General features: G+C 41.0%; 1 protein-coding gene and 1 non-coding gene across 3 annotated transcripts in view; both read right to left on the bottom strand.

Annotated features, from left to right (window-relative positions):
* Positions 1-3390: 3390 nt before the first annotated feature.
* Positions 3391-27660, bottom strand: part of KIF15 (kinesin family member 15) — a 61388-nt gene continuing 37118 nt past the window's right edge. For both annotated transcript variants that reach the window (XM_049863014.1, XM_049863015.1), the window contains exons 20-35: positions 27152-27317; positions 25801-25951; positions 25500-25585; positions 24240-24309; positions 23757-23843; positions 22846-22950; positions 21922-22044; positions 16163-16309; positions 15391-15492; positions 14966-15130; positions 13464-13573; positions 9254-9326; positions 8860-8897; positions 4596-4761; positions 4226-4357; positions 3391-3902 (exon numbers count right to left, since the gene is read on the bottom strand). In XM_049863014.1, the coding sequence (XP_049718971.1) occupies positions 3840-3902; positions 4226-4357; positions 4596-4761; positions 8860-8897; positions 9254-9326; positions 13464-13573; positions 14966-15130; positions 15391-15492; positions 16163-16309; positions 21922-22044; positions 22846-22950; positions 23757-23843; positions 24240-24309; positions 25500-25585; positions 25801-25951; positions 27152-27317 (1784 nt within the window). In that variant the 3' untranslated portion in view covers positions 3391-3839. The remainder of the gene's footprint in view (positions 3903-4225; positions 4358-4595; positions 4762-8859; positions 8898-9253; positions 9327-13463; positions 13574-14965; positions 15131-15390; positions 15493-16162; positions 16310-21921; positions 22045-22845; positions 22951-23756; positions 23844-24239; positions 24310-25499; positions 25586-25800; positions 25952-27151; positions 27318-27660) is intronic.
* On the bottom strand, positions 10993-11099 carry LOC126064465 (U6 spliceosomal RNA). Its single transcript, XR_007514537.1, has one exon. It is a non-coding gene; the product is annotated as a U6 spliceosomal RNA (small nuclear RNA).

The raw sequence follows: 27660 nt of genomic DNA, 5'->3' as shown, positions 1-27660 counted from the left end.
TATGGGGCAGTTCTATAGGGTCCTAAAGGATTGCTGTGAGTTGGAATTGACTCCACAACAATGGGTAACAGGTTTAACAGGGATATGAGGGCAGAGAAGCCCTGGTGGCACAGTGGTTAAGAGCTCAGCTGCTAACCAGAAGGTCAGCAGTTCAAACCCAACAAGCTGCTCCTTGGAAATCCTATGGGGAGTTCTACTTTGCTATAGGGTTGCTATGAGTCGGAATTGACTCAACTGCAATGGGTTGGGTTGGGTTTTATCAGGGCAGAAGTCACATGTCTTCTCTTTGTTCCCGCCATAGTGCCCAATACTGTTACCAGCTTGCGTATTTGCTACAAAGGTTTGCTTGAAGGGATTATGGTCTGCTTAATAAAAAAACAAACTTAATAGTAGCAACACAGATGTAAGCTAGAGGACCCTGAACTGGGACAATGTGGAGCGGAAGGAATACCCCACCTCACATTTATTGAAACATCAATTAAAACAAACCTTAAAGATGGCTTACAGGCAGAAGATGCTCCACAAAGTTCTGGGAGACCCCTTCACATTCCTCCTCACCTTTAAAGGCCAGAAGTCACAAACTTAAGAGGGCTTAGGGGCCAAGGAGCGGATTTAAATGTGTGAAGCCCATTTAGTAAATGGAGTGAGACAGTAGGGATGGGTGGAGCCTGTGATTTAGGGAGTGAATGTCTCACCTGAAGACTTTCCCATCAATAATTCTGAAAATATTTTGCTGCTTTGTAACTCAGCTTCAGGCTGCATTCAGCCACCATCCCTCAACCCTTACTCCAGTAGTACTCAGCCAACAAAGGCCAGAGACTCTCCAAGTTCCTCTGGAGGCCTCTTGAGGATGGCCTCCTCGGTGGTTTTGGATTCCATGCTCCTCGCCTTCTCCAAGACGTAACTCCCTTCTGGCATCATGTCTTTCCCAGGCACCACAAAGGCACTCTTGTGCTATTCTTCTGCTGTAAACAAATAATCCTCTTCAGGATTTGGGGTCCATGAGAATTTTAAAATTCTGCTATCCATTTTTCTCCTTTTGATGTAACCTCTTTTTGAAGGCCCCACACTCCGCTCCTACCTATCCCTCCAACTTCATCCACTACCAGTCTCCCCGCTCACACATGGTGTTCTAGGCAGACATGGTGTTCCATTCCTCTGGGAAACCAAGCTGTTTTTCATTTCTACCTGGAATCCTCTTTCCTTGCCTCTTCAAGTGGCCAAAGCTTTCTCATACTTCAGATCTCAGGTTAAATGTCAGCTCCTGTAAAATGGTAGTTAGTAGCAGCCTCAGAATCTAACTTCAGGGAGAATCATGACCAGGATCAAGCCAAAGTTGATTCCCATGAGGGGGATGTGAGACATCCATCCAACTTCTAATCTTTTCACCGATTCTGATACCAACCATCCCTCCCTCTGCACTCGACTTCGCTTCTGAGTTTGATAATCTGTTGCAATGGCCACAAAGAACTCACAAACCATACTTACAACAGTTGAGGAAGCAAGAGGGTACACCTTGGGATCAGGATCAGGACGCACGTAGGCAAAATGATCCTTCTTCAGAGCAGTACAACTCTCTCAGCTCCTCTCAGCTGTGTAGGCCTCCTCTCAGCTGTGTAGGCCTCCTCTCAGGCCCCTCAGGACAGCCTCCTCTGGACCTCCCCAGGACAGGCCTCCTCTCAGCCCCCTCAGGACAGCCTCCTCTGGACCTCCCCAGGACAGGCCTCCTCTCAGCCCCCTCAGGACAGCCTCCTCTGGACCTCCCCAGGACAGGCCTCTCTTGGCCCTGCCCTCTGTCACCACACCAGTTCTGCCTCAGGGCCCCTTCCAGGCCTATCACTGTCTTCAGTGTTTTGGCCCTCGATCCCTGTTACAGCTTTTTTTAGGAGGCTCCTTGCCTTCTCTCTCTGCTTCTTCTCCTTTCTTCCTTCTGCTTCTCTTCCTGCTTCTTTCTGTCTGAAAAACCTCTGTGGGGTTGGCTGCATACATACACAACTCCCTGTAAATTTCAAGGCATGGCCCCTCCCAGTGTGGGGGAGGCGATCAAAAACTGACCAGCCCCCTCTTGGTAGGCCACAGACATTTCATCTGCATAGTAGGCTAGTCACCTGATTTGCATATTTCATAGTCACATCATTTGTGCAGTATATTGACCAATCCTTGCAAGAAGCATTACCAATCACAGGGCAGGCTACAGCCCAGGGCCAGACAAAAAGTATCAAACCAAGTTGTTAACAGCATACCCAGGAAAAGTAAACCCTCTAGGTAACTCCTTAAGGTTTTGGGGGAAAATCTCTCCAGCTGTTTTTCCAAAGAACCAAGGCAAAAGGCCACATAAAGGAACTCCTTTCACCCAGCTCCTCAGATGGGCCCTTTCTGATCACGCTCCCTTAAAACAGATTCCCTCCCTACCCGCTTTCTGCCACACCACATTACTCCCTTACTCTGCTATGCCTACAGCACTTAGAACACCTGTCACTTGGTAGAGGCTCAACAAACAGTGAAAGTGCCTCCCTCTGAGGCAGTCATTACCACAAACCAGTTTTAAAACATTTCTACCACCCCAAAAGTTTCCCTCATGCCCATACAATCATTCCCACTCCCATCCCCAGCCCCTGGCACTAATGATCTGCTTTCTGTCTCGATAAATTTGCCTATTTCAGACATTTCATATAAATGGAATCACAATAATATGTCTGGCTCCTTTCACTTAGCATAATGTTTTTTGAGGTTCATCCATTTTGGAGCATTAGTCAGTAGTTCGTCCCTTTTTTTATTAGTGAGTAGTATTCCATAATGTGGAAAAACGTTCAACATCATTTGTCATTTGGAAAACGCAAGTGATATACCACTACACACCCACTAGTACGGCTATAGTCAAAAACCTGGCAATAGCAAGTGTTGACGAAGTTGTGGAGAAATTGGAACACACTGCTGGTGGGACTGTAAAATAGTGCAGCCACTTTGGAAAACAAGCTATGTCTTATAAAGTTAAACATATACTTAATGTACCACCCAGCAACTCCACTCCTAGGTATCGATCTACTCAAGAGATATGGGACATGTTCACACCAAAACTTACACACGGATATTTACAGTGGAATGATTCATAACAGCCCCCCACTGGAAACAAATCGAAGGTCCATCGTTTGGCAAATGGATAAAATGCGGCATATCCATACAATGGAATATTATTTGCAATAAAAATTAATGAAGCTGTGATCCATGGAAGTTCTTTGAGGGCAGGGTTTTGTTTGCTTACTGTCTAGCATGTAGTAGATGCTCATTCAGTATTTGCTGAATGAACAATGTAAATCACTTTACCAAATTATTTCATCTTTTTCAAAGATTTTATTACATTTTGAAAAAATGGTCATTTTACAGGCATGTAAACGCTCACAAGAATACTCAAAGTAGGAATACAAAAATAAACTATATTAACAAGTCTGCTTTTCACATGTTGTTAGAAGTTCTAACATAAAAATCAAAGGAGATCATGGCAGTACACGAGGAGAAAATGTCTGCTCCGACCCCACGTCCACTGTAAGAACCAAGGACTCTTATTTTCAAAAGGCACAAGGTTTTCCTGCATTTTACAGCTGATGTAAAGCCTTGAAACGGGCTGGTAGCCTCCTAATGGTCAACTGCCACAGGGAGTAAGTACATGGATGTGGAATGCTTGTTTGAGGGTCAGGCACCACCACACACACATTTTACGATTCAGGGCCTTACAATCAGCTCCACTAAGTGGACAAAAGGGGGTCTTACTTTTATACAGAAAAAAAAAAAAAAAACCTCTAGACAAGATGATGCCTTGTTTGACCAGGTGACCACGATCCTTATGATTCACTCCTTTTCTTTTCTTTTAAGAATACATTTTCAGCCCGCAACTTTCCCGTCTCCTAGTAAGCCATTAAAAGAAAAAGAAAAGGAAAACAAATTAAAGCTCTAATTCTTATAAGCAGAGTTCTTCTTGGCCTTTGTAAGTTCATATTGCAAATGAAGAATATAATATTTTCAATATGTAAACTAACATGAAGCAAGAATCTGATGTTTATGATAATTTAAGTGATTGAAGTATACTTGGGATGGATAGCAATCACAAAGTTTTTTTAATTCAAGAAGGTTCCCTGAAGTAAGAAGTAATTGATTCAATAATTTGATTTTAATTAAATATACTTTTTAAACTAGAGTGAGTGTGTTCAGAATAATTTTCAGAGTTTACCTCCACAAGTCTGATGTTTTCCTTCTTCAGCCGCACTACGTACTGAATCTTCTGATGTGGGTTTTGGTGACCTACCAACTTCCCATTTTCCTCAGCAAGACATTCCATCTGCTTCCTCATCACTTCCATCTTCTGCAGGTAAATCAGTACAAGAAGGATTAAATTTTCTTCTAAAATGCCATTATTTCATGCCTTCCAAGAATACAGGGAATGAGAGACAGCCCAGATTCCCAGTGTTTTCGACCATACATCTCTGCATCTGCCAAAGCCACTCTGAACAGAGGACATCCAATAACAGGCGATTAACCCTGATTCCTTTTCTTAATTCAAGTGTCCTAAGTGCCATGAAAAAACAAATGCACAAATGCACCTGAAATGTTCTCTCCCTTTCTTCATACATTTCTTCCAGCTTTGATCTCAGTTGTTCCTTTTCCTGGAATGCTTTAGACTCCAAAGTTCTGATTCGTTCGACTTCTTCGGCCATTCTAAGGCAGTCCCTCTCTTTGTTCTGAAGGGTACCCTGAACTTCTTCCAGGCTGTAAGAATAAATATCGCTTTATGGTACTCCAAAGGAGCATAAGTAGAAAAAGAGCACTCCAACTAGACATTTTCCTCCCAAGACCAAAATTTCGATTTGAAAATGTCATTAATATTGAGCCCTCCCCTGCTGCTGGCAAATGAAGATTCAAGTGCTGCCCTGTGTCAGATGTGCTTTTATTTTTTGTTTTTGTTAAATATTTTATTGTGTTTTGTATGAAGGTTTACACAACCGTTTAGGCGCCCATTCCACACCTTCTACACAAGTTGCTCAGTGCCCTTGGTTACATTCTTCACAACACATGAACATTTTGTTTCCATTCTGGTGGTTCTGCTTCCATGAATCTAGTTTCCCTGCCCGCTTACATCCTCATCTTTGTTTTAAAGTAATTGTTGACTGTTTGGTCTCATATACATGAGTTTTTAAAGGACCACAGTACTTACGGGTGATTGTTTTGTTCTGTTTTTACCTAAGACTTTCATTTTGGAAAACACCTCACACCATTTTTAAAAATAATAAATAAAAATTTAGAATCGAAATTCTTTTAGAGTCAGCCCACTTGGACCAAACGTAATTTAAACAGCATTACACTTTGCATGGTTTTTTCCAGTGCCCCAGATTTCAATAATTTCTGACTTCAGAAACTGATCCTGACAATGGGGACACCAGTCATTTCTTCAAGGATGTGCTATTTAGAATTTAAGAACTTTATACAACTATCAGAGCCCTGGTGATACAGCGGTTAAGAGCCTGGCTGCTAACCAAAAGGTCAGCAGTTCAAATTCACCAGCCGCTCCTTGGAAACTCTATGAGGAAGTTCTACTCTGTCCCACAGGGTCGCTATGAGTCTCCAACTTGATGGCAATGGGTTTGGTTTTTTTTCTTTAAACAACTATCAATTGAAAAGAAACAAGGTTACTACTGTTATACAGAATTTCACTGACTTTATAAAACTGTCTAACTCCTAAGTGTTTCCCAAAAGAAACAAATGTCTTTTATTTTACAATGTATGTGGAATGTTGATCATTGAAATAATGTAATACACAGACTTAAATATACCATTTAACGGCAGCTGACTAAGGAAACCTAGTGGCATAATGGTTAAGTGCTTGGCTACTAACCAAAAGGTCAACGGTTTGAACACACCAGCCACTCCGCAGGAGAAAGATGTGGCAGTATGCGTCCGTAAAGATTACAGCCTTGGAAACCCTATGGCACAGTTCTACTCTGTCACGTGGGGCCGCTGTGAGGCGGAATTGACTCAACTGCAACGGACGTTTTCAGACTACCCTCTGGGAAACCTTAGGAGGAGGGTATGAGGGGAAGGGCACGATGCTCTCCTAGTTCTTCAGATTCCCTCCACGTTTGTCTTGTCTTACATATTTGCTTTGGTTTGAAGAAAGGTTCTATATCATGGCAGACACTGCAGTAGCCTACCCAATACTAGTCCACTGCTTCTTCCTTGCTGACGTTTTTGTGTGTCATCGAGTCAAGTCCGAGTCATGATGATCCTATAGGACACAGTAAAACTGCCGCATAGGGTTGCCCAGGTTGTAATCTTTACGGGAGTATATCACCAGATCTTTTCTCCCACAGAGCAAAAGGTGGGCTCAAACCACTGACCTTTTGGTTAGCAGACAAGTGCTTGACCATTGCGCCACCAGGGCGCCTTTCCTTGCTGGTAGAAATCCAATTTTATTTGGGGGTGGAAGGAAATAATGATTGATCTAAGCTAAGCATGGTTATCTTTATCCTGTTGCCAGGTGCTCGTTTTCTCAGCTTGGCCGGCAGGTAGAAACAGTCAACGTGTGCCAATTCTGGCCACAGAGACAAAAGCTGATTCCAGGAGGCTTCTGGGAGTTTTTTCCCTGACCAAAGAAAACCCTTTTGAACCCATTTCACTACAACCCACGCTGCTCTTGTGGCCAAGAGGCTACAAGCTAGAGGACCCAAAGCAGAAAAACGGGAAGGGTCTGGGTCTCTGATGGCATCACTGAGTCAATATACTTCCAGACCTCTTGTTACCGGAAATTGAACATCTCCTACCTATAGGTATTCAGTTCCTTGCAGCTTTTAAAAGGATCCTCACTTATACATAAGGCTAACATAAAGTTTAAAGCCACTGGTGCAGGCTGGGACTGGTAAAACTGTATGCCATTTGCTGGAGTGTACCTCCCTTGCCCACAAGCATGGGCTCTTGTATGTTCTAGGGACAGGGTCTCACTGAAGATCATTGGTCACTCAACTACATGTCAGCTTAGATAGCTATTATTCTCTTTTGCTAGAAGGCCTCAATGGATGTTATTTCTAAAACAGCTGCAATTCTATAAACTGTACAGCTGGACTTTCACAGATCCTGTAAGTGACCTGGGTTTCCATCCTAGTATACCACTAACTGACCAAGAGCCAGCCCCTGAACTGCTCCTCTGTGATGGAGGGGTAGAACAAGCTCTGTTCCATATCGATACTCTTTGGTTTTGGGTATGACTCAATGACTGGGTACAAATCTTTTCACAAGTCAGGTGGTCTCTGTCAGCTGATTGTGAAAAAGAATTTTTGATGGTAGATCACTATGTGGCTTTTGGCATATAACTTAGATTTCAAATAACTGAATGACAATACTCTAACAAAACTCCCTCTACTGCCATGTACTTACTATGGGAATAAGATTTCTCAGCACATACATTTATAAAAACAGAAAACAGGAATAGAATTTGTACTGAATCCTGTCTTATCCCAGAACTAAGTGTAATGGAATAATGAGCTAACTGAAGAATAAGCATCAAGATGAAATGCATTAAAAGGCATTGCCACTGAAATTTTACTTTCTACAGGTAATAATTATCAAAATTTATAATAAATTTAGGATACTTTGATTAATTGGATACTAATAATAATTGTAATGAGAATGCAATCTAGGATAAATATAACACTTAGGGACATATAACTAAAATATATTTTTAAATGAGACTATGTGGGCAGCTCCTGTCTGGAGGCAAGATGAGAAGGCAGAGGGGGACAGGAGCTGGTTGAATGGACACGGGAAATACAGGGTAGAGAGGATGAGTGCGCTGTCACGTTGTATGGAGAGCAACTAGGGTCACATAACAATGTGTGTATAAATTTTGTATGAGAAACTGACTTGAATTTGTAAACTTTCACTTAAAGCACAATAAAAAAATAAATAAAAATTTAAAAATTATTTTCAATCTATATACATATTTTCATTGCTAAGTAGTATCATGGGGTAATCCAGAAAAGTTTCCAAAAAATATATTACATTGGGATAAAATTCTATGTGGAAGTAGAATGAAAACTCAACTTCAAAGGAAAAAAGAACAATGTAAAATTTTAGGCTTAAGTGTTTGTTCGTGTATTTTTAAATGGATAGAATGCAGCCAATCAGTTGTATACTTTTAAAAGAATATCATAAGACATCTTTATGCTATGATGCTGAACAGGTTTCATCAGAGCTTTCAGACTAAAACTAGGAAGAAAGCCCTGGTGAGCTACTTCTCATAATCAACCAGTAAAACCCTGTGGGTCCCAGTGGGCTGACCCGTCGTGCACGATCACCATGAGCCAGGGCTGAGTGCACGATCACCATGAGCCAGGGGCTGACAGCAACACTCAGGATGCTGAAACCTCTATCCTTTGCAGTCACTTAAACTTACAATGAAAAATTTCAGAATTAAAGTCAGCTTTAAACATGCAAAAGGGTATACAGTATTTCAAAATTCTCTTAGGAGGTATGACAAGCGAACACATTTGAGGACCTCTATTCTTTAAGAGGAATATTGACCCAGAGAGTACAGTATCTTTCTAATTTCCTTTTATCATTTTATTTGTAATACTGACCATTTTCCTTATTTTGAACCTGACAGAAAAGGGAAGCCTAGTCAGTTACACTATTCTCATTGTCCATCAATTCCTCTGGGGAAGCTAAGTTTTCCTGGCCCTGATTTCTTTAAGATTTTTTTTGGAGTAGCCTCAAATGAGGAACCTCTTTAGCAAGTTATATCTAGGAAAATAATTCTGTAAACATCTATTATGTCCATATATTACAGGAAATTGAATTACAAAATAGTATACTCACTGTGCTTTCATTTTCAGCATTTCTTCAACTATTTTATTCTATATAAGACAAAAATAGAAAACAATGGCGTAAGTTCTTAAGCAACATTGCTTAAAAAAAAAAAAGATCCAAAGTAACCAGCTTACTCTCCCTTATGGTAATAAAATCAATTAAAGCAACATCCTTTTCCATAATCCCAGCTACAGGCACATAACCCAAACCAAAACAAAATCCACTGCTATGTCTAAATACTGATGGCAAATATACTTAAATAGTGGCAACAGAGATAACACAAGCATTGAAATAGTGAAATGGTTTCTAAAATACGTAACAATAAACACTAACCATAAAGGTAAGTTAAAAAGCATTTCTCAGACAAGGATAAACAACTATTATGCGAAAACAAAAATCATACTTTAGCAAGTCTCTCTTGGATAATTTCTTCTTGTTCATTCTTCAGCTGTTGATTGTCTGGGTGATTCGGATCACTGCACAGGTCAGGAAGGGGAGGGAGACAGAGAAACACTGTCATGTATATTCGAGCATCAATTTCAAGTTTCTCACAAGCAACAATGCCAAGTTGTGCAAAGAAAAGGTGACTTTATGGTGATCAGTCAAGTTAGCACAGTTGATAGATGTGATCCACACATGGAGATGAAATAAGACACCTCCCCAGTTTCCAGTGCTGCCTTAACAGAAACCACAAGTGGGTGCCTTTAACAAATAGAAATTCATTTTCTCACAGTTTAGGAGGCTGCCAGTTCTAGGGAAAGGGTTCCTCGGCTCTGGAGGAAGGCCCTTGTCTCTTCAGCTTCTGCTTTTTCCTGGTTCCTTGGAGATCTCCATGTATCTTGGCATCTATCTTACCCCATCTCTATATCTCTGGCTTGCTTGTTTAATCTCTTTTATATCTCAAAAGAGACTGACTCAAGATATACCCTACACTAATCCTGACTCATTAACATAACAAAGAACCCATTCCCAAATGGAATTATAACCACAGGCATGAAAAAATCAAACCAAACTCATAGCAACCGTATAGGACACAACAGAACTGCCCCGTAGGGTTTCCAAGGAGCTGCTAGTGGATTCAAACTGCCAACCTTTAGTTAGCTGCCAAGCTCTTAACCTCTGTGCCGCCAGGATTTACAACACATATATATATATTTTTTGGTGATTAACTGTTTTTTTGTTTTTTTTAATAATTATTATTGTGCTTTGAGTGAAAGTTTACAAATCAAGTCAGTCTGTCACATATAAGCTTATATACACCTTACTCCATACTCCCACTTACTCTCCCCCTAATGAGTCAGCCCTTCCAGTCTCTCCTTTCGTGGCAATTTTGCCAGTTTCTAACCCTCTCTACCCTCCTATCTCCCCTCCAGACAGGAGATGCCAACACAGTCTCAAGTGTCCACCTGATACAAGTAGCTCACTCTTCACCAGCATCTCTCTCCAACCCATTGTCCAGTCCCTTCCATGTCTGATGAGTTGTCTTCAGGGATGGTTCCTGTCCTGGGCCAACAGAAGGTTTGGGGACCATGACCGCCGGGATTCCTCTCATCTCAGACAGACCATTAAGTATGGTCTCTATGAGAATTTGGGGTCTGCATCCCACTGTTCTCCTGCTCCCTCGGGGGTTCTCTGTTGTGCTCCCTGTCAGGGCAGTCATTGGTTGTGGCCGGGCACTATCTAGTTCTTCTGGTCTCAGGATGATGTAAGTCTCTGGTTCATGTGGCCCTTTCTGTCTCTTGGGCTCATAGTTATCGTGTGACCTTGGTGTTCTTCATTCTCCTTTGATCCAGGTGGGTTGAGACCAATTGATGCATCTTAGATGGCTGCCCGTTAGCATTTAAGACCCCAGAAGCCACATTTCAAAGTGAAATGCGGAATGTTTTCATAACAGAATTATTTTGCCAATTGACTTAGAAGTCCCCTTAAGCCATAGTCCCCAAACCCCTACCCTTGCTCCGCTGACCTTTGAAGCATTCAGTTTATCCTGAAAACTTCTTTGCCTTTGGTCCAGTCCAGTTGAGCTGACCTTCTGTGTATTGAGTATTGTCCTTCCCTTCACCTAAAGTAGTTCTCATCTACTAACTAATCAGTAAATAACCCTTTCCCACCCTCCCTCCCTCCCCCCCTCGTAACCACAAAAAAAATATGGAACACTTCACGAATTTGCGTGTCATCCTTGCACAGGGGCCATGCTAATCTTCTCTGTACCGTTCCAATTTTAGTATATGTGCTGCCGAAGCGAGCACTACAACACGTATTTTTGAGGGACATAATTCAATCCATAACACCAGTACAAAACAAAATAGAGGTGAGAAATCTAATCAAGTCTTGGTTGAAAGTAAAATAATGTGAGGAAAAGGGGGCTGAGGGAAAGCGCAGGCCAGGAGTCTGACGTGACTATGATCAGCTGTGAGGAGGCACGTTTGGCAGCCGAGGTTGCTCAGGCTTCAGGCTGGCCTGGCCCCTGCAGCCCCAGACTCCCCCTTCTTTTGGAATCCATGGTAGGCTGGCAATTTTCTGATGACCACTCTGGCTTCCCATGTATGCTGACACCAGGAAAGGGGTTCTCTGAGTACCAGCCATAAATCTCTTCATGGTAAGGGAATGCTTCTCTATATAAAATAAGAAAATTATGTTCCGGATGATACACCAGTCTGGTGTGAATTTGATTAGTGTGAGTCTGTCTTTGTGAGCCTGACCACCAAGTTGAATTTCTGGATGAAAAAAATTTGTGGGCAGCCCCTGGACCAAGGAGGCACTGCCCTTGGAGAACCTGCTTGATGTATGCCACAGGCTTCTTTAGAAACATCTGATTGGTGAGTAGAAGACCACTTCCTGAAGAAAAACAGAAGCTACAGTAAGGTTTCTTCCCCTTGATGAATCTGCCAGCCTAGGTAAAAACTGTATGAGAACTCAGTGAAGAAAATACACCAAATCATTAGAAGAGACATGTTTTTAGGGCTCTAATCCAGGGGCCGGCAAACTTTTTTCTGTCAATGACCATGTAGTAAATATTTTAGGTTTTGTGGTCTCTGTGGCAGCTATTCAGCTTGGCTATTGTAGTTCAAAAAGCACCCATAGCAATATAAACAAAAGCACATGGCTGTCTTTCAATAAAACTTTATTTACAAAAACAGGCTGCAGGCCAGATTTGGCCCCTAGGCTGTAGTTTGCCAATTCCTACTCCACTCTTTTGAGAAGAAGGTTCTATGTGGCTCCTCATATAAGGGACATGGGATTATAAAATAGTGTTTTTAATTATGGTTTTACAGTTGAACTGGAAATGTTTTCTTGCTCCATGTGCATACTAACCCCTGATAAAAGAAAGTATACCAAACACTTTAATATGGCTAGACATTGGGTGGAGCACATGGAAACTAGGTGAGCAGACAATGGACTACTTGCGTCACAATCATCTAGAAAGGGAAGGCATTGCTTTAATAAATGCAGATTTGTGTACTTCTCCCCAGCCCTAGTAAATGCGATCTCTGATGCTCACCATAATTTGAAAAGACCCATTTAGGAACAGACTGTTAGTGCAGCCACCATCACAACCCTCAAATGTCTGTTATCTCATTTAGATCGGGAACAGGGCATCTTGGGGCTGCTTCAGGACAAGGACAGGAGCTGCATCCCAGCAGCTGACAAAGCTGTTCCCTGGCTTTTCTGCAGGGGTGGGAAGGCTTCAGCCAAAGACTTTCTGGCAATAGCAAGGATGGCAGACACCCCTAATCTGGGAATCTGAATTCAGTAAGGGCCTCCACGCCAAACAGAGACCCTTTTGATTCAATTCAACATCCTGCCTAATTTTACAGGCCACCTTCATCTCCAATCCCTCACTCAGAAAGTTAACAATTGGTAGGCTCATAATCCTACCTTGCTGTACTTAATGACTACCATTTATTGAGTGCCTTTCCTCTGCCAAGCACTGTAACCAGCACTTGACACACGTTTTTAATTTTTGAAATACGTTTTGAGCCAGTTATCATTATTGCTAAGGAAACTGAGGCACCAAGAGGTTAAAAAAATGTGTCCAATGTCACATGACTTTAAGTGTCAGAGATGGGACATTAAGCCCAGGTGTGGCTGCCCCTGATGCCATGTTGTACCATTAGCAAATGCAACTAGAACACTGCCTTAGCTGAAGCCCCAACCCAGACAGGCAGACAGAGACAGATGCCTGAGCCCAGGGGAGCACTCCTCTGTAAAACACGGAGGTGACCTTGTCTTGCCCAGGGCCTTTCACTGGACCACATGTCCCACAAAGCCAACTGGCAGGAAATCCTCCTTTCCTCTGCAGTGCTTCCTCAACCTTGTCTTGTTGACTTCCTTACTCCTTTCTTTTTTTCCCACAGAAGTAGAAACGGTTCAGTTCAAGTATTTCACATGTTTTACATTCATTTCAGTAGCTCTACAACAACGCAAAGGTTAACGAAGTAGGTAAGATCATGAATGCCTTATTCTCCCACTCTGGGAACACTGATATACTCATCAGACCTGTTCGAATGCAACCGATGGAACACCTCCTGGATTAGCGGAAAACATGGTACACCCTGTGAAACCAGTTCCCACAGTATTCACACAACAAACCCAGGCAGGCTCTTTCTCACCTGTTGTCCTTCTGTCTTGTAATGTCATCCAGCTGACCTTGAAGGAGCCAGTTTTGCTCCTTTAACTGTTGAGCTTCCAGACGTAGGTTTTCCATTTCACACAACTGCTCCTAATAACAAATCAAATCATGTCTTTTCAGAAAATTCATTATAGGAGTTATTACTCTGCTCCCCAAGGCCATGACTCAGATAGGTATTCCTCTTTAAAGCTCCTTCACAGCACAGCACATCCCTAGATAAAAAGTCAGCTATGACAAGCACTCGAAAGCCTGGAACTGGGATTCATTTTCATAACCACAGTGCCTTCAAGATAGATTCTAATTACATTATTTCGTTCAGTCCTTTATGAGAAAAGATGATTCAGTCTTTACTTTGGTAAACGCTCTCAACTATTTGATTCCATTTAGTAGATTCTAATTTTAAAAAACTGATGCCACAGCCCATCCTTCTAAATATTAACTGGATCCCAACTTTAGAATCATAAGCATAATCATCCTGGAAAAATACATACTTGTCGCAACTAGCGTCCCTTTGATTTACTTCTACTTGTCCACTGCCTGATTTCCTTTTTGGGTGACAGCCACATTCCTGAGATAGCATACTGAGAGTGGTCTTTGCCGTGAGATACAAAGCTTAATAGTAAAACTGTCTTTTAAATGCTTTATGCCACTCTGTTAAAGTGAGCCAATTTTCTTCCTAAACAAAGAAACTCACCGCAGAGCAACGACCTCACAGACTAACTGCTATCTTCTATGGAACGCTGCACCCTCCCTCCGCACACACACCCCTACACACCATCTACCCAGACAGTCCTCCACGTATCTCCCACCCCTAAACACAGAGCCCACAAAACTGTACCCCCAAGTAGATGGGAGAAAAACCAGGAAAATACGGAAGTTTAAAAGAGAAACACAAGAAGAATATTTTGAGCTATCACAGACAAAAGCACATCTCTCTACAAGATAAAGAACACCTACAAATCAATAAGAAAAAGTCCAACAATGGAAAAAGGGGTGAAGGATACACAGTCCACGGGGGGGGGGGGGGGGAGGCTAAATCTTACTCCTAATACGAGAAATACAGATTTATAACTACACCAAGATAACTGCTTTACCTATTAAATTGGTAAGATCCAAAAGCTGGATAGCACTGAGGTAGGATTTAAGGAAACAGGCTCATTCGTTGCTGAGAGTGTCATTGGCACAGCCTGTATGATATACCATTGTGTAAAAAGCAAGTGAGGTAGGCAGAGGGTGCTTCCCGACTTGGTTGTATATGCACTGAAAAGCTCTAAAGAGGTAAATAAGAAATGGCTATGCTGGGAGCCTCCAGGGACAGCAAACTGGGTGGGCGTGGGGTCAGGCCTGGGAGGAAAACTTCTGTCTACCATTTGGCTCTGTGACTTTTGAATTTCGTATCCTCAGTAACCATGAGGATACTGCTTATTCAAAAACATTAAAATTATTTACTAAAAAAAAAAATAATAATAATTACCCAGTTACCTTCATTCTGAGGATTTCAGCGTTTTTGACTTCTCTGTCTTCATTTAGCTTTGTTACCAGGTGTTGCAAAGAAATCTTAGAGGCTCTTCCATCTTCTATCTCTTGTTCTTGCGTTTCCAGGAGTTTTGCCAAATGTGTTTGAAAGTGAGGTGGTGTTTTAGGGCTCTAAAATAAAATCATATCTCATCCAGGTACCCAGTTAAGCCAGAAAACACTCAGGTTATTTAGCTTGTTATTCTAATTTTTGTCCAAGTAAAACAAAAGACTGGTACCCTCATGAAGTAAAAAGAAGAAACAGGGTGTTAGTGAAAATCTTTTTCTTTAAAAAGACGAAGTTACGGACTTGGTAATTTTCACAGCAACACTTTCATCATTCACAGAGCTGTTTATTCCCTCTTAAACTGCACTCTTTTCCTGAGAAGTACCTGGGGATACTCAGCGGCGGAATCCATCACATGGTCCAGCTGCCTCATTTTAAAGTTGTATTCATTCTTCTTCTGTTCCACTTCCTCTCTGTTTTGTTTTAGCTGGAAAATTTGAAGAGATGTAAGGTTACAAGCTAAGGACATAATGTGGGGACCTGGTCCAGTTAGGAAAGACAGGCTTTCCAAAGTTTGTGGGTGGAAATAAGCTTTCTACGTTATTTTTTCAGGAATTGACTAATACTTTAAATATCAGTATGTTACTAAAACAGAACAAAACAAAGCCATAGCATATTTTAAAGTAGTACATTGTGAAACATGGGGCTATCTTTGGTGTCTGTCTACCCTGGTTGCTACTATAACCTAACCATCTCCTTTTCTCTCATAAATATACTCTTTTTTTTAAAACCTTTCTTTTTAAATTTCACAATAAAATGCTCACTTGAGAAAAAATACAAAATATAAAACAACGACAACAGCCAAAAAGAAAACAAAAAGCAGCCATAACCTCACCACTGTGGTTAGACTTGCTGCTGAGTCTCAAGGACCCAGGGTAGGTGGGGACATAGCCAGGCAAGGCTCTATTCACACGAGCACACCCACGTCCTTAGGCTGCTGACTTAGCAACCTACGCTGTAAGCACCAGATTACCTGACAGCTACACCAGCTTACCTTTTGTACTGAAGAAATAGCCACGGCAGGGCTGTCATGAAGACCCCCATGCGTTTCTCTTCCCCTTTCTGGAATACAGCAGTGACACCTCTCTGCACCTCACCTTGTGCTGCAGTTCCTGGATCAGGGCCTCCTTCCTGGTCAGCTCTTCCTGGGCAGACTGCAGCACTCCCGAGTGCTTTTTCGAGGCCTCTGTCAGCATGTTCAGCTGCTCAGTGGCATGAGCCAGGTCTTCACAGAGCATATCCCTCTGTTAAGGCACAACCCCACAAACAAGAACTTCTGAATTGTGGTACTCTAATGAGGACATACAAATTGTTTGTATAATTCTTAAAAGGTTAAGAAAGTTTGGTTTGTGTGCCAGTCCATTCCAAGACAAACCAAGCAATGAACAGGTCTAGAAATAAATATTGCTACAGTAAATTCATATGGCTATTCCATGGGAGGTTTAATTGCACTCTGGCCCCCTCTTTCCTACCTGTAGACCTATCGCCTCACCCCAGGATCTCAAAGCTAAGCCTTCTTTCCTCTCCAGCTTACCTGCTGTCTCACCAACTGACTCTAGTCCTTTACACACAGGAGAGTAAACAGCTGTAAAGATGGGCCCCTCCCAGACAGGTGGGGAGGGGCTGGGTAGCTCACCAGATGGTGACACATTGTCATAGGCCATCAAAGCTTCAGGGGAGAAGCTTGATGGAAAGTGGCGGAGGGAATTAGAAGTCCTGTGGATATGTAGTGCATATCTAAACCCATTGCTGTCCTGTCGATTCCGACTCATAGCGACCCTATAGGACAGAGTAGAACTGCCCAGAGGATTTCCAAGGCTATAATCTTTATAGAAGCAGATTGCCACGTTTTTCTCTCACAGGGTGGCTAGTGGGTTCGGACTGCCAACCTTTCAGTTAGCAGCCAAGCACTTAATCATTGCCCAGACCTCCTTGCAGTATATACGATACCTACTAAATTGGAGCAGAATTTATCTTTCCTGTCCAAATACATGTGTATATGTGTGTATATATATACTCTCACACACACATACATATATGTGTGTACATGTGGTACCATTCTTTACAGGCTTTTTATAAACTGCTTCTAATACTTGATACATTACAAACGTATTTCCCTGTCATTCATTCCTGTTATATCATTTTCATTAGGCAGGCTCTATTTCAGCTTATGGAGATACCACAATTTAACCCATCATTGAATATTTTGGTTCATTTGAATAATTATATGCATCTTATTCTCATATTGATTTTTTTTGGGGGGGGGAAGAGAGACTAAATTTCTCTAAGTGCAAATTCAAAGCATATACAAACAATTTAAGGTTATATATTTTTTGAGGCCTCCCCAAAGGCTAACCATAAACCTCACCAGAAGTTTCTTGGTACATCTTCCTCAAGTCTTGAAATTTGCTAGTTGTGAGATCACAATGGCTTTTGTTTTAATTTGCATGTCTTTGATTCCAAAGAGGCTTATGAGCCACCTGTATTCCCTTTCTGGAGAATTACTCACGCCCCTTCTTATGTTCATTGTTCATTAGGAGTGTTTCCTTCCTTCTCATGCCACCTAAGTGCTATATGTATTAAGGAGATTAACCCTTGGTCATCAGTTGCAAATATTTTCCTCCAGTTTATCGTTAGTCTTATTTTTGTTTTTAATATTCTGTAATCTTCCTTTATGGTTTCTAACCATAGTGTCAAAATTTTTTTTTTCAAAGTCCTATTCAATTTAAAAATGAATTTGTATTTTTCCTAATACTTTCATGATGTCATCATTTATACAGAACCCGAATCCATTGGAACTTATTTTGGTTTTGGTAAGACTCTGACCTTATCCGTTCTAATTGATCAGACAATCTTCCCAACACATTCACTGAAATCAGCCCCTCCTTTCTTCACTGCTGTGAAATGCCCGCTTCACTGTTACACTAATTCCTCTCATATTCCCGTGGCTGCCATGATCTCTATCACTGACACAGTGTCTGTCAAGCTGGCACTGTGTATGGCTACCAGCTAGCTTACAAGTCTCTCCACACTACTCCTATTTATCTATGTATCTATGTATCCTATGTATCTATTCCAAAGGAACTTTAAAATCATCTTGCCAATTTTTTAAAAAATTGGGATTTGGATTGGAATAACATAATTAATTAATTAATTTCTCAATTACTGTGAGAACTAATGTCTCAGCAATATTGTACCTTCTTGTCCAAGTCTGTTTTCATATCCCTTGGAAAGTTTTACGTCCTCATTAACATTAACATGTCTTAAATTTTCTCCCTAAGGTCGTGATTCTCTTTGTTGATTTTGTACCCATTCTACTTTTCAGCTGGTTATTGCTGGTATATAGTAAAGCTATTCTTTTATTTATATTTATTTTATTACAGATTACCTCACTGAACTGCTGTTATTTCTCACAGACATGCAGGCAGTGCTTGGAGTTTCCATGTGGAACACTCATATCAGCTGCAAATAAGGGTTATTTTTCTCTCAGTTTCTATAATATCTATCTGTATTTCACTTATTGTTTCCATTTTACTGCATTGGCTACGAACTCATGATGTTGAAAAACAGTGATGTTTCAACAATTTGAACGAAAATCCACAAACCATAGCCATAAATCTAAATGTTAGCTAAAAAAGACAGAGAGACTACAAAGGGAAGGTGAGCTGGCTGTTTGTGGAGTTACTTCCACTAGAATCCAAAATACTTCAACACGTGTAGTCACAATTATTTTGAGAGAGGAAAGAAGTGTGTAGGTACATTCCAAAACTCAGGTGCTTGGCATGGTAGAGGCTTCTGTCCGAAGTCTAGGCCTGACTCTATCTTGTATTAAGATTTCCTTCTGCTTTAACGTGTGATTTATAACTACGGGATAGGAATTTTCACAAGACATTGTACAAACTGAAATCGTCGTTGTGTTGTTGTTAGGTGCTGTCAAGTCAGTTCTGACTCATAACAACCTTAATGTACAACAGAGCAAAACACTGCCCTGACTGCACCATCCTCACAATCGTTGCAGCCACTGTAAATTAGGCTATGCTAAAGAATGCGGTTTTGTTTGCCCCCATTTTGCTTGCAGGGATGTTCTAAGAAGCATGTGACTTTAATGGTGAGCCAGTTCTCAGAAAATGCCCCTTGGTTCCCCTTGAAAAATGTCTTCACAACCTTATACTTTCCCATGGATATGTCTCAACTAATGTTAAATGTCAACCAATCATATTTTATGCTATAAAGTTCCTCATACTTGCGGTTTTTGCCTTTATAAGGACTTGTTGTAGGAGGCCTGGTGGTACAGTGGTTAAAAGCTATGACTGCTAACCAAAAGGTCGACAGCTTGAATCCACCAACCTCTCCTTGGAAACCCTGTGGGGCAGTTCTACTCTGTCCTATAGGGTCGCTATGAGTCAAAATCAACTCAACAACAACGAGTTTGGTTTGTCAGGATTAGCTCTTCAGAACACTTAGTGGTTTCACTTTGGGCTGTCCAATTCTCGAATTGTATTTTCCCTCAAAAACAACTCTTTTGCTTTATCTTAACAGAGTTGAGGTTTCATTCTTTGATAGAGGGGAGAAAGAAAGGAAGGGAGGGAGGGCAAGAAGGAGAAAAGGAAAGGAGGAAAGAAGGAAGGTAGGTAGAGCTTTTAGGTGAACTGCCATGAGTTCTTATCATTCAGCTACTCCCACCCAAACACATAGATTTCCCTTTATAATTTGACAGCAAGAAGCACAGAACTGAATTTTTAGCCCACATTTTATACTTTATATAAGACCATAGGGTATGGTTTTTGTGTACTAACTAAAAGCACTACCAGTTAACATACATTGAGCACTTCCATGGTACCAGGCAGTGTTGTAAGCACTTTACGCGTATGATCTCATTTCCTCTTCACACTTTATTCAATAGGCAGTATAATGTTATTTCCTTGGAGGCCTGGTGGCGCAGTGGTTAAGAGCTTGGCTACTAACCAAAAGATTGGCAGTTTGAATCTACCGGCTGCTCCTTGGAAACTCTATGGGGCAGTTCTACTCTGTCCTATAGGGTTGCTATGAGTCGGAATCAACTCGATGCCAATGGGTTTGGTTTTTTTTGTAATGTTATTTCCACTTTACAGATGTGATAAATGAGGCACGGAGGGATGTATAACTTTCCCAAGGTCACACAGACACACTTCAAAGCCCTAAGCAGTCCAACTCCATAACTTGTGCTCATAACTACTTGTGACTACTGGTATTTTCCCCTTACTTCAATTTTTGTTTGTCTATTTTTATCTTCTTATACTATATGTATGTTAGTTAGTGGTTTCAAATCCCCAAATACAGCAGGAAATAATATAAACTACTGGTTATGCCCACAATGGATATCCATCCCCATGAGTTCTTAACGTTCAGAACTGGTATGCATACAGTTTATCACATTAACTTTCCCCAGGCCCATTTTCTCCATCTGAGATGTACACACCCAGGCTGGAAACCTTGGTGCCCATTCTGCCTGCTTCCTCCCTCACCAGCACAGATCCACCTGGCCAGCGACAACTGTCAGCCCTAGCTCTGAAAGACTTCTCACCTCTAGCTCACCTACTGTTCCCACTAGCACTTCTTGGTTTGGACCTCATTAGCTTCTGCCTGGGCTTAGAGTCTAGGTGGTTCTTGTTTCCTAAAAGATACAGTTGATGCTCCTCAAGACCCTCCACCCCAGTCTCGGTCTGTTCTCACCTCCGCTCCCACAGCTCCAGCCAGCCACACCCACTGCTCCCTAAGCTGAGACACTGCACACTGCTGCCAGGCCACCCTCCCTAAAGGCCTTGAACAAATGCTGTCTCCTCCAGAAATCTCTTTAGAGTTCCCTGGGCAGAATTACTCTCTCCCCTCCTTTCTCTGTGTTTCCGTATAGCACTGTAAAACACCTAACTCTCAAGCTAGATTACACGCTTTGAGGTAAATAACGGTGCTTTCGATCATTCTTCCAACCCAAATGCCATGCCAGGTACAAGTCAGCTCATACAGTAGGTGGGCTCAATAAATAGTTGCTGAATTTGTTTCAAGGGCAACACGGTTTGACAAGAACAACTTATTTCTAAAGCAAGTACAGAACAGTATACACGTAGGTTACCATCTGTGTGAAAAAAAGGAAAACAAAAAATATGTAGGATTTGCCTAAAATATCTCTAGAAGAATACACAAGAAACTGGTAATATTGGGTGGCTGAGGGGCAGGGAACCCTGGTGGCGTAGTGGTTAAGTGCTACGGCTGCTAACCCAAAGGTCAGCAGTTCGGATCCACCAGGCACTCCTTGGAAACTCTATGGGGCAGTTCTACTCTGTCCTACAGGGTTGCTATGAGTCGAAGTTGACTCGATGGTAATGGGATTGGGTTCGAGGGGCAGAGAAGGGTAGAAGGGAATGAATGTACAGTGCTTTATATATTCTTTGAATTTTGAACCATGTGATGGTACTTCTTCCTTTAAATAAGATAAATTCACATTAGCAACAACAAAAAAAACGTACTTTAGCTAAAACACAAGAGGCAACCTTGAGGTTAACCCTGTCATCTAGCCCCTTTCTTGCTCCCTGCTATAACCACCACATCCAAGAAAACTGGTTTCCACTCTGCTCCCCTTACTTAAAGGGTCAGTGACCGACACTTACTACGGTGTCAGCACAAATGAGCAAAAATAGATCAGCTAGATATAACAACAATTTTAGTGTTATCTTTTAACTGCCTGGTTACCCTAAGGAAAAATGAATCTGATTATTAATCATTCCTTCAAACAATCTTGTATTCATTAATAACGTCCACAAACAAACACCCATGCTGACAAGTAATAAGGCAAAAGGAGTTATGATGTGTGAACATCTACCTCTATGTCCTCCGAGAGTTTTCTCAGTCTAAGGGCTTCTTTCAGATCCAGAATCTCCACCTCCTGTCTCTTAATCAACACTTTGCTCTCTTCTTTGTCGGCCAGGGCAGAGTTGTATTTGCACTGCAGAAAAGAAAGTCACGGTACAAGAGCTGTCTGCTTTATTACCTGTCTATGTGTAGATTAAGATAATTTAAGAATGAGTCTGAGTGATAATCAGATTCCATTTCCACATGCTGATTCCATAAATACTTATTGAACGAAGAAATGGAAGAATAAGTGCACGAATGGTGGAGAGAAGTGGAAAAGTCCCACAGGCATCAGAGCAAAACCATCTGGTTTTTGATCTCTATCAGGAGGCTACCTTCAGAAATAACATGGAGTACAGCAAGCTCCTATAGAGCAGAGCAGTGAGGAATGTTGGCAAAAACCTTCACCTTGACCCAAAGGAAGGAGGAAGCATCAACATTCAACTCAGACGTACCCCGGAGAAATAAGTAGTTATTTTATGGAATCCTAAGTCCAATATTGGGGTAAATAAACTTACTTTCTATATAATTAATGCCTCTGAAAAATGAGGTTTTTTTTTCTCTTGAGGCAACTAAGGAACACCACGTAGCGTTAACTGTCACAGGCAATAACCAGTTAGTGTTTTATCTGGTTCCGATTAGTGAGTCCCTAATGGTGCTCAGAGAACAAGTGCCGCAGCCATACTGCTCCTCAGAGATGTGTACTGCACGTTGGATCTTAAAGGCTCTGCAAGTCCTGCAAATATAGTAACCTGCTGAACTGTAACTGGCATTTCCAAACTTATCTGTCCAAAGAATCTTTTTTTCTGGTGGAGTATTTATTAACCTGTCATAGAGTCTGTGAAGTGTGTCTCGTGCTCAAATTTCACGATGCCTTATTGGGGGCAGAACTTACATTAATGTCCTTCAGTTCTTGCTTCAGGGTGTCTATAGTTTCTGTTTTCCCGCAGAGTGATGTTCTCAGTTCCTGGATCTGACTCATGAGGTCAGCTACAGCTTCCTGACGAGGACAAAAACAGAATCTTCATACCCAGTGACATGAAGGAGGAGATCATTTTTAAACGATAACTCAGCTATCTTTCCTAATGGCAAAAGAAGTCAATTTCATCTTAGGAAAATATCAGAAGTCACACTACATTATTAATATTATCAATTTAAAATTTAATGGCTTTGTACTATTTATTCAATCTGTAAATTCTCTTCAGGTTTATGAACAAATAAAGGTTAAACGTATAAGGAATTTTTATCAAATGTTATGCTTCGATATACAATGAAACCTGTGAGAGCAGGAACTCAACGGGACTGCCTTGTTTTTCCAGGTCTCGAAAGTTTTCCGCCTTAGAAAGGGTGCAGTCTTACCACTTCTCTCTCTCTCTACTAGTGGAGATATTTGAGTTTTCCTTCTCTGACAGGTGCACACCTTACACAGGTTCCTGCTTTCACAGGTTTTACTGGACAAATTATTTTAATTGTACTAGTTAAAGTTGACACCAGGGATTGGAGAATTTATATCACAGACTCAGAGTCAGAGGACCTCATTCTCTAGCAACTTTACAGGATGAGCTAGGCCTAACCGCACACAGAAATCCTAGCCATCAGGCACCACAGTCACCCTGGGAGGTGTGAGATGGGGCAGGAGGAAACTAGAATGTTAAAGCAAGTCTACATGGCACTGAACTGTACCTGCAGAAACCACTGAACTGATGTATGTTCTTTTGTGTATATTCTCAACAACAGTAAAGATACATTCTTTTTTAAAAAAGCAGTGATTATAAGAAAATCCACAAAGGAATGCACTCTACCTACCTTTTCAGCATCTCTGGACTTCTCCAGAGAACTGATTACTTTTTCAGAAGCAAACAAACTCTCTTCTAGTTTCTGTACTTTTGCCACCTATAGGGAAAATTAAATATTTTGGAAAAATAATTTTTAAAAACAATTAAATCACAAAGTTAACCACACACATATTAAAAAAAACAAGCTGACATCTGTGTTCCATAGTATCAAGTCTACACTATGAGCAATCCTTGACAATGATAAACTGGGTTGAAAGGCAATGAGTCCGCGGTCTCTACGAGGAAACCACCCACAAATTATGCTTATTGGCACCTGGGAATTAGAAAAACAAGAGATGAAAAATAATAGAACCAGACAAAAATCCCATCTTTTTATTCTCAAGTTTCCAACATCTGAGAGCTGAAAACTTTTTTTTTTTAATAAGCTTTTTTAGATGCCATGAATGAAAGTTACAAGCCTCAAATTCAAGACTGAGAGTAGTAATACATTTACCTGCTCCTCGCACTTGGCCATCTCTTTCTGTTTTTCCTGACGTACAGTCTCAAGAACTTTTAAGATTTCTCTGGAAGAGAAGAACCATCTTTTACCGCTGACTTCATTCAAAGGAAGCAGGAACTAAGTCTATCAGTATTTAAGAGATTCAAGGCAATGCAACAGGACGTTTTTAGGCACATAACTTGGGCTAGGTGTCAGAAACTTGACTGTCAACGACTCTAACAACTCCAGTGAGGACTCATTTGTGCACCAGGGCAATTTACTTTTCTTCAGGGTGCTTAATACCCAGGAACATATTATATATGTATTTGTTTCCTTCTGCTGGAATGCAAAACCCACAAGGATGAGAATGCTTTGGTCACTGTTTTATGTTCTGGCATTTACCAGGATGGTACCTGCCTTGTTGGATATCACTAAATGTTTGAATGAATGAGTATGTTAATCACCCGTCTCCCAAGTGGATGTATACTCGGTGTTCACTAATGTGCACCAGGGCCAAGAAAAGAATCTGCCTCATAGTAAGAACACTATCAATCTGTTGAATAAATAAATTCTTCTCATTACAGTGATAATCAGCCGATTGACTGAGGCCCAGAGACTGACTGAGATTACCAAGGAAATGAATTCAGAGTGGAAGGAAAGACAATGACATTCATATTAAAGGGTCAGGAAGAAAAAAGAGCAGTTAAAAAAAAGACAGAAATAAAAATCAGTCTCCAAATTTCAATGATAAAAGGAACAGTTAGAATTCATTATATATATATATATATATATATATATATATATATATATATATATATATATATATATATACACACACATACATATACATACAACGTGATTTACTATAGAAGGCCCTGAGTTCTGATACTCCACCAATTGCTATTCTTTAAAAAATGTGTCATAGCTAATTGTTGAATGCTTTGAAAAATTAAGTTTCTCTACACGGCACAGTGGTAAAGAGCTTGGTTGCTAACCAACACGTTGACAGTTCAAATCCACCAGCCTCTCCCTGGAAACCCTATGGGACAGTTCTACTCTGTCCTATAGGGTGGCTATGGGTCAGAATTGACTCAATGGCACGTAACAGTGCAACAACAACAAACATAACAATTTACATAAAAGAAGCTTATGTTCATTTTGGAATACTTTTGAAATAATAACTTTTTATCAGGTATTAGCATTTCAAAAAGAACAAGATAAAGTGTTAATAAACAATAATCTAGTCATCTAACAGAAAAAATAAATAGCACTCACTTAGAACTGTTTTCTTTATCTTCTTCAAACTGCAATGACAATTTGTTGCTGCGTTCTTTTTCTGCCTCAAAAAGCTCCATCAAATTCTAAAAGACAACACTGTATTAGATTTTTAGTAATTGTTATTAGCAACGTGTGGTTAGGCAGTCAACAAACCCATCAAGTACCTATTCTGTGGCAGGCACTATGGACCGGTACAGGACGTTAGGAAGAGGTTAAAACAGTCCTTGCCCTACACTCGAGAGACACAGCCAGACATCCAGGACGAATTCACCAACAACCAGGACGCTTCTTAACTTACTTTCAGATCAGATTTCAGAGTTTCATTCTCTTTTTTGTAGTTTTGGAGGTTTTTTGAAAGCTGGTCAATTTCAAACTTCATTTCTTCTTGTAAGTTGTCATAGGAATCCTGAAGGCAGACTTTTCTCTCAAGAAGCTTTTCATTTTCTAGTCTTTATCAGAAGATTTTGACAATAGTAAAGACAAACATTAAGTGTACTTCTGATAGCCAGATTGTCTGTACTCCAGTTTATCCAATCTACAAGCCATTCCCAATTCACATAAACCTTGACTTATGTAAGGCTCCTCATGAGCTTGCGTGAAATGTCAGTGACGCGCAAACATGGACGCCGCCCTAGACCACAGAGGCATCTGGTGGGGATAAAACAAGACAGGTGGACATAGCCATCTGTTTCCCCATTCTGTTTCAATAGCATGTGTTTAATTAATTGGCACATTAGGGTGATCAGACTCATTCGGGGGTTTCTAGACCTAAACTCTCATGGAAGCTAGGAACTGGCTAATTAGCAGCTTGTCTAGAGGGCGTACTCATAGCCATATCACATTCAAAATGTCCAGGAGTAAATTATGGCCATAGACCCAGGAGACAGAAACAAAAACACAAAATGGTTTTGTTAAATTACACAAAAGGTTAAAATTAGCAAGAAGAAAAACAGTAAAAAAAAAAAAAAAAAACCTACTTACATTTTAGATTTATATTAGCTGTAATGTCAATTTAATTTAGGTTTAGATTATATTTTAGATTACTTTTATTTCAAGATTGCCAGGGCATAACCAACCAGCTAGCCTCTGGAGGGTTTCTGGAGACAATGGTAACAGCTACTGTTTCAGTCTACCTTGCACTGCCCCTTCTTCTGGGAAGAGCACACCTTTTCCTTGGAGCAGGTACATCACCTGTGTTGGGCCAATACTACCTCAGACCCTTGTTAAGTGACGACTCCAAAGGAAGGCAGGTGACCCAAGCTAGACTAATTTGTATTTTCCCTGGGATTGATACATGGCTGTTTGGAGAGGATTTCTTTGCTAGTTATGTGGGTAAGCAGAATATGGGGCTGTCTCCTGCAAACTGTTCCCTGTCACACAGGAAGGCTCTCAATAGTAGGAGGTAATAAGGGCAAGACGCAGTGGGAAGAAGAACTGAAAGAGAGAGAGAGAGAGCACTGACAATACTATTTGAGACAGAATCTAGTTTGTCCCTGAAACCAAAACTGCCCCTGGGCCTTCCCAATATTGTGAGCTAATAAATTACCTGTTTTCATTTAACTAGAGTTGGATTTATAGCACTCGCACTTTAAGGAGCTCTGGATTACAGGCCAATCAGGCACCTTAAAGCCATAACAGAACAACTCTACCTGACATTATCTAGCTGAAGCTGTACGTGCATGTGTCTTTCTGAAAGTTGGTTGAGTTCTTTCTCCTGACTTTCTTTGAATGAACTGTACTCCAATTTCACCGAAGATAGCTCCTTGTCTGCAGAATGAAGAACTACTCGAAGGTCATGCACCTCGCTTTTTAGAACTGAAAAACAAACAAAACAAATCCTCCACAGATTTCTTTGTAAGTATTTTTACACAGTAGGCACATAAATCTGATAGGCACTCTTCCCACAATCTGCAAGACAGAGAGAAGAGACCATCTTCAGTGAAGCTGTTAAACAACTAAGCAGGAGGCAGGAGCACTGAGTTTTCTGCTTTCCTCCTGTCCCTTGCTCGTGGTTTTTGTTACATTTCTGTTTACAAAAGTAAGAGTCAACATCTGCCCCTTACTTGTAGGTCACTTGACGTTTCTAGATTTCTCCTGTAGAATGCGGATCAAAACTCTTTACATACAGGGGGAAAAAAATTAGAGATTTGATATATTG

Source organism: Elephas maximus, chromosome 20 (assembly GCF_024166365.1).
Source record: "Elephas maximus indicus isolate mEleMax1 chromosome 20, mEleMax1 primary haplotype, whole genome shotgun sequence".
Classification (NCBI taxonomy): domain Eukaryota; kingdom Metazoa; phylum Chordata; class Mammalia; order Proboscidea; family Elephantidae; genus Elephas; species Elephas maximus.
Note: the sequence above shows the minus strand (reverse complement) of the source record. Positions and strands in the feature narration are given on the sequence as shown.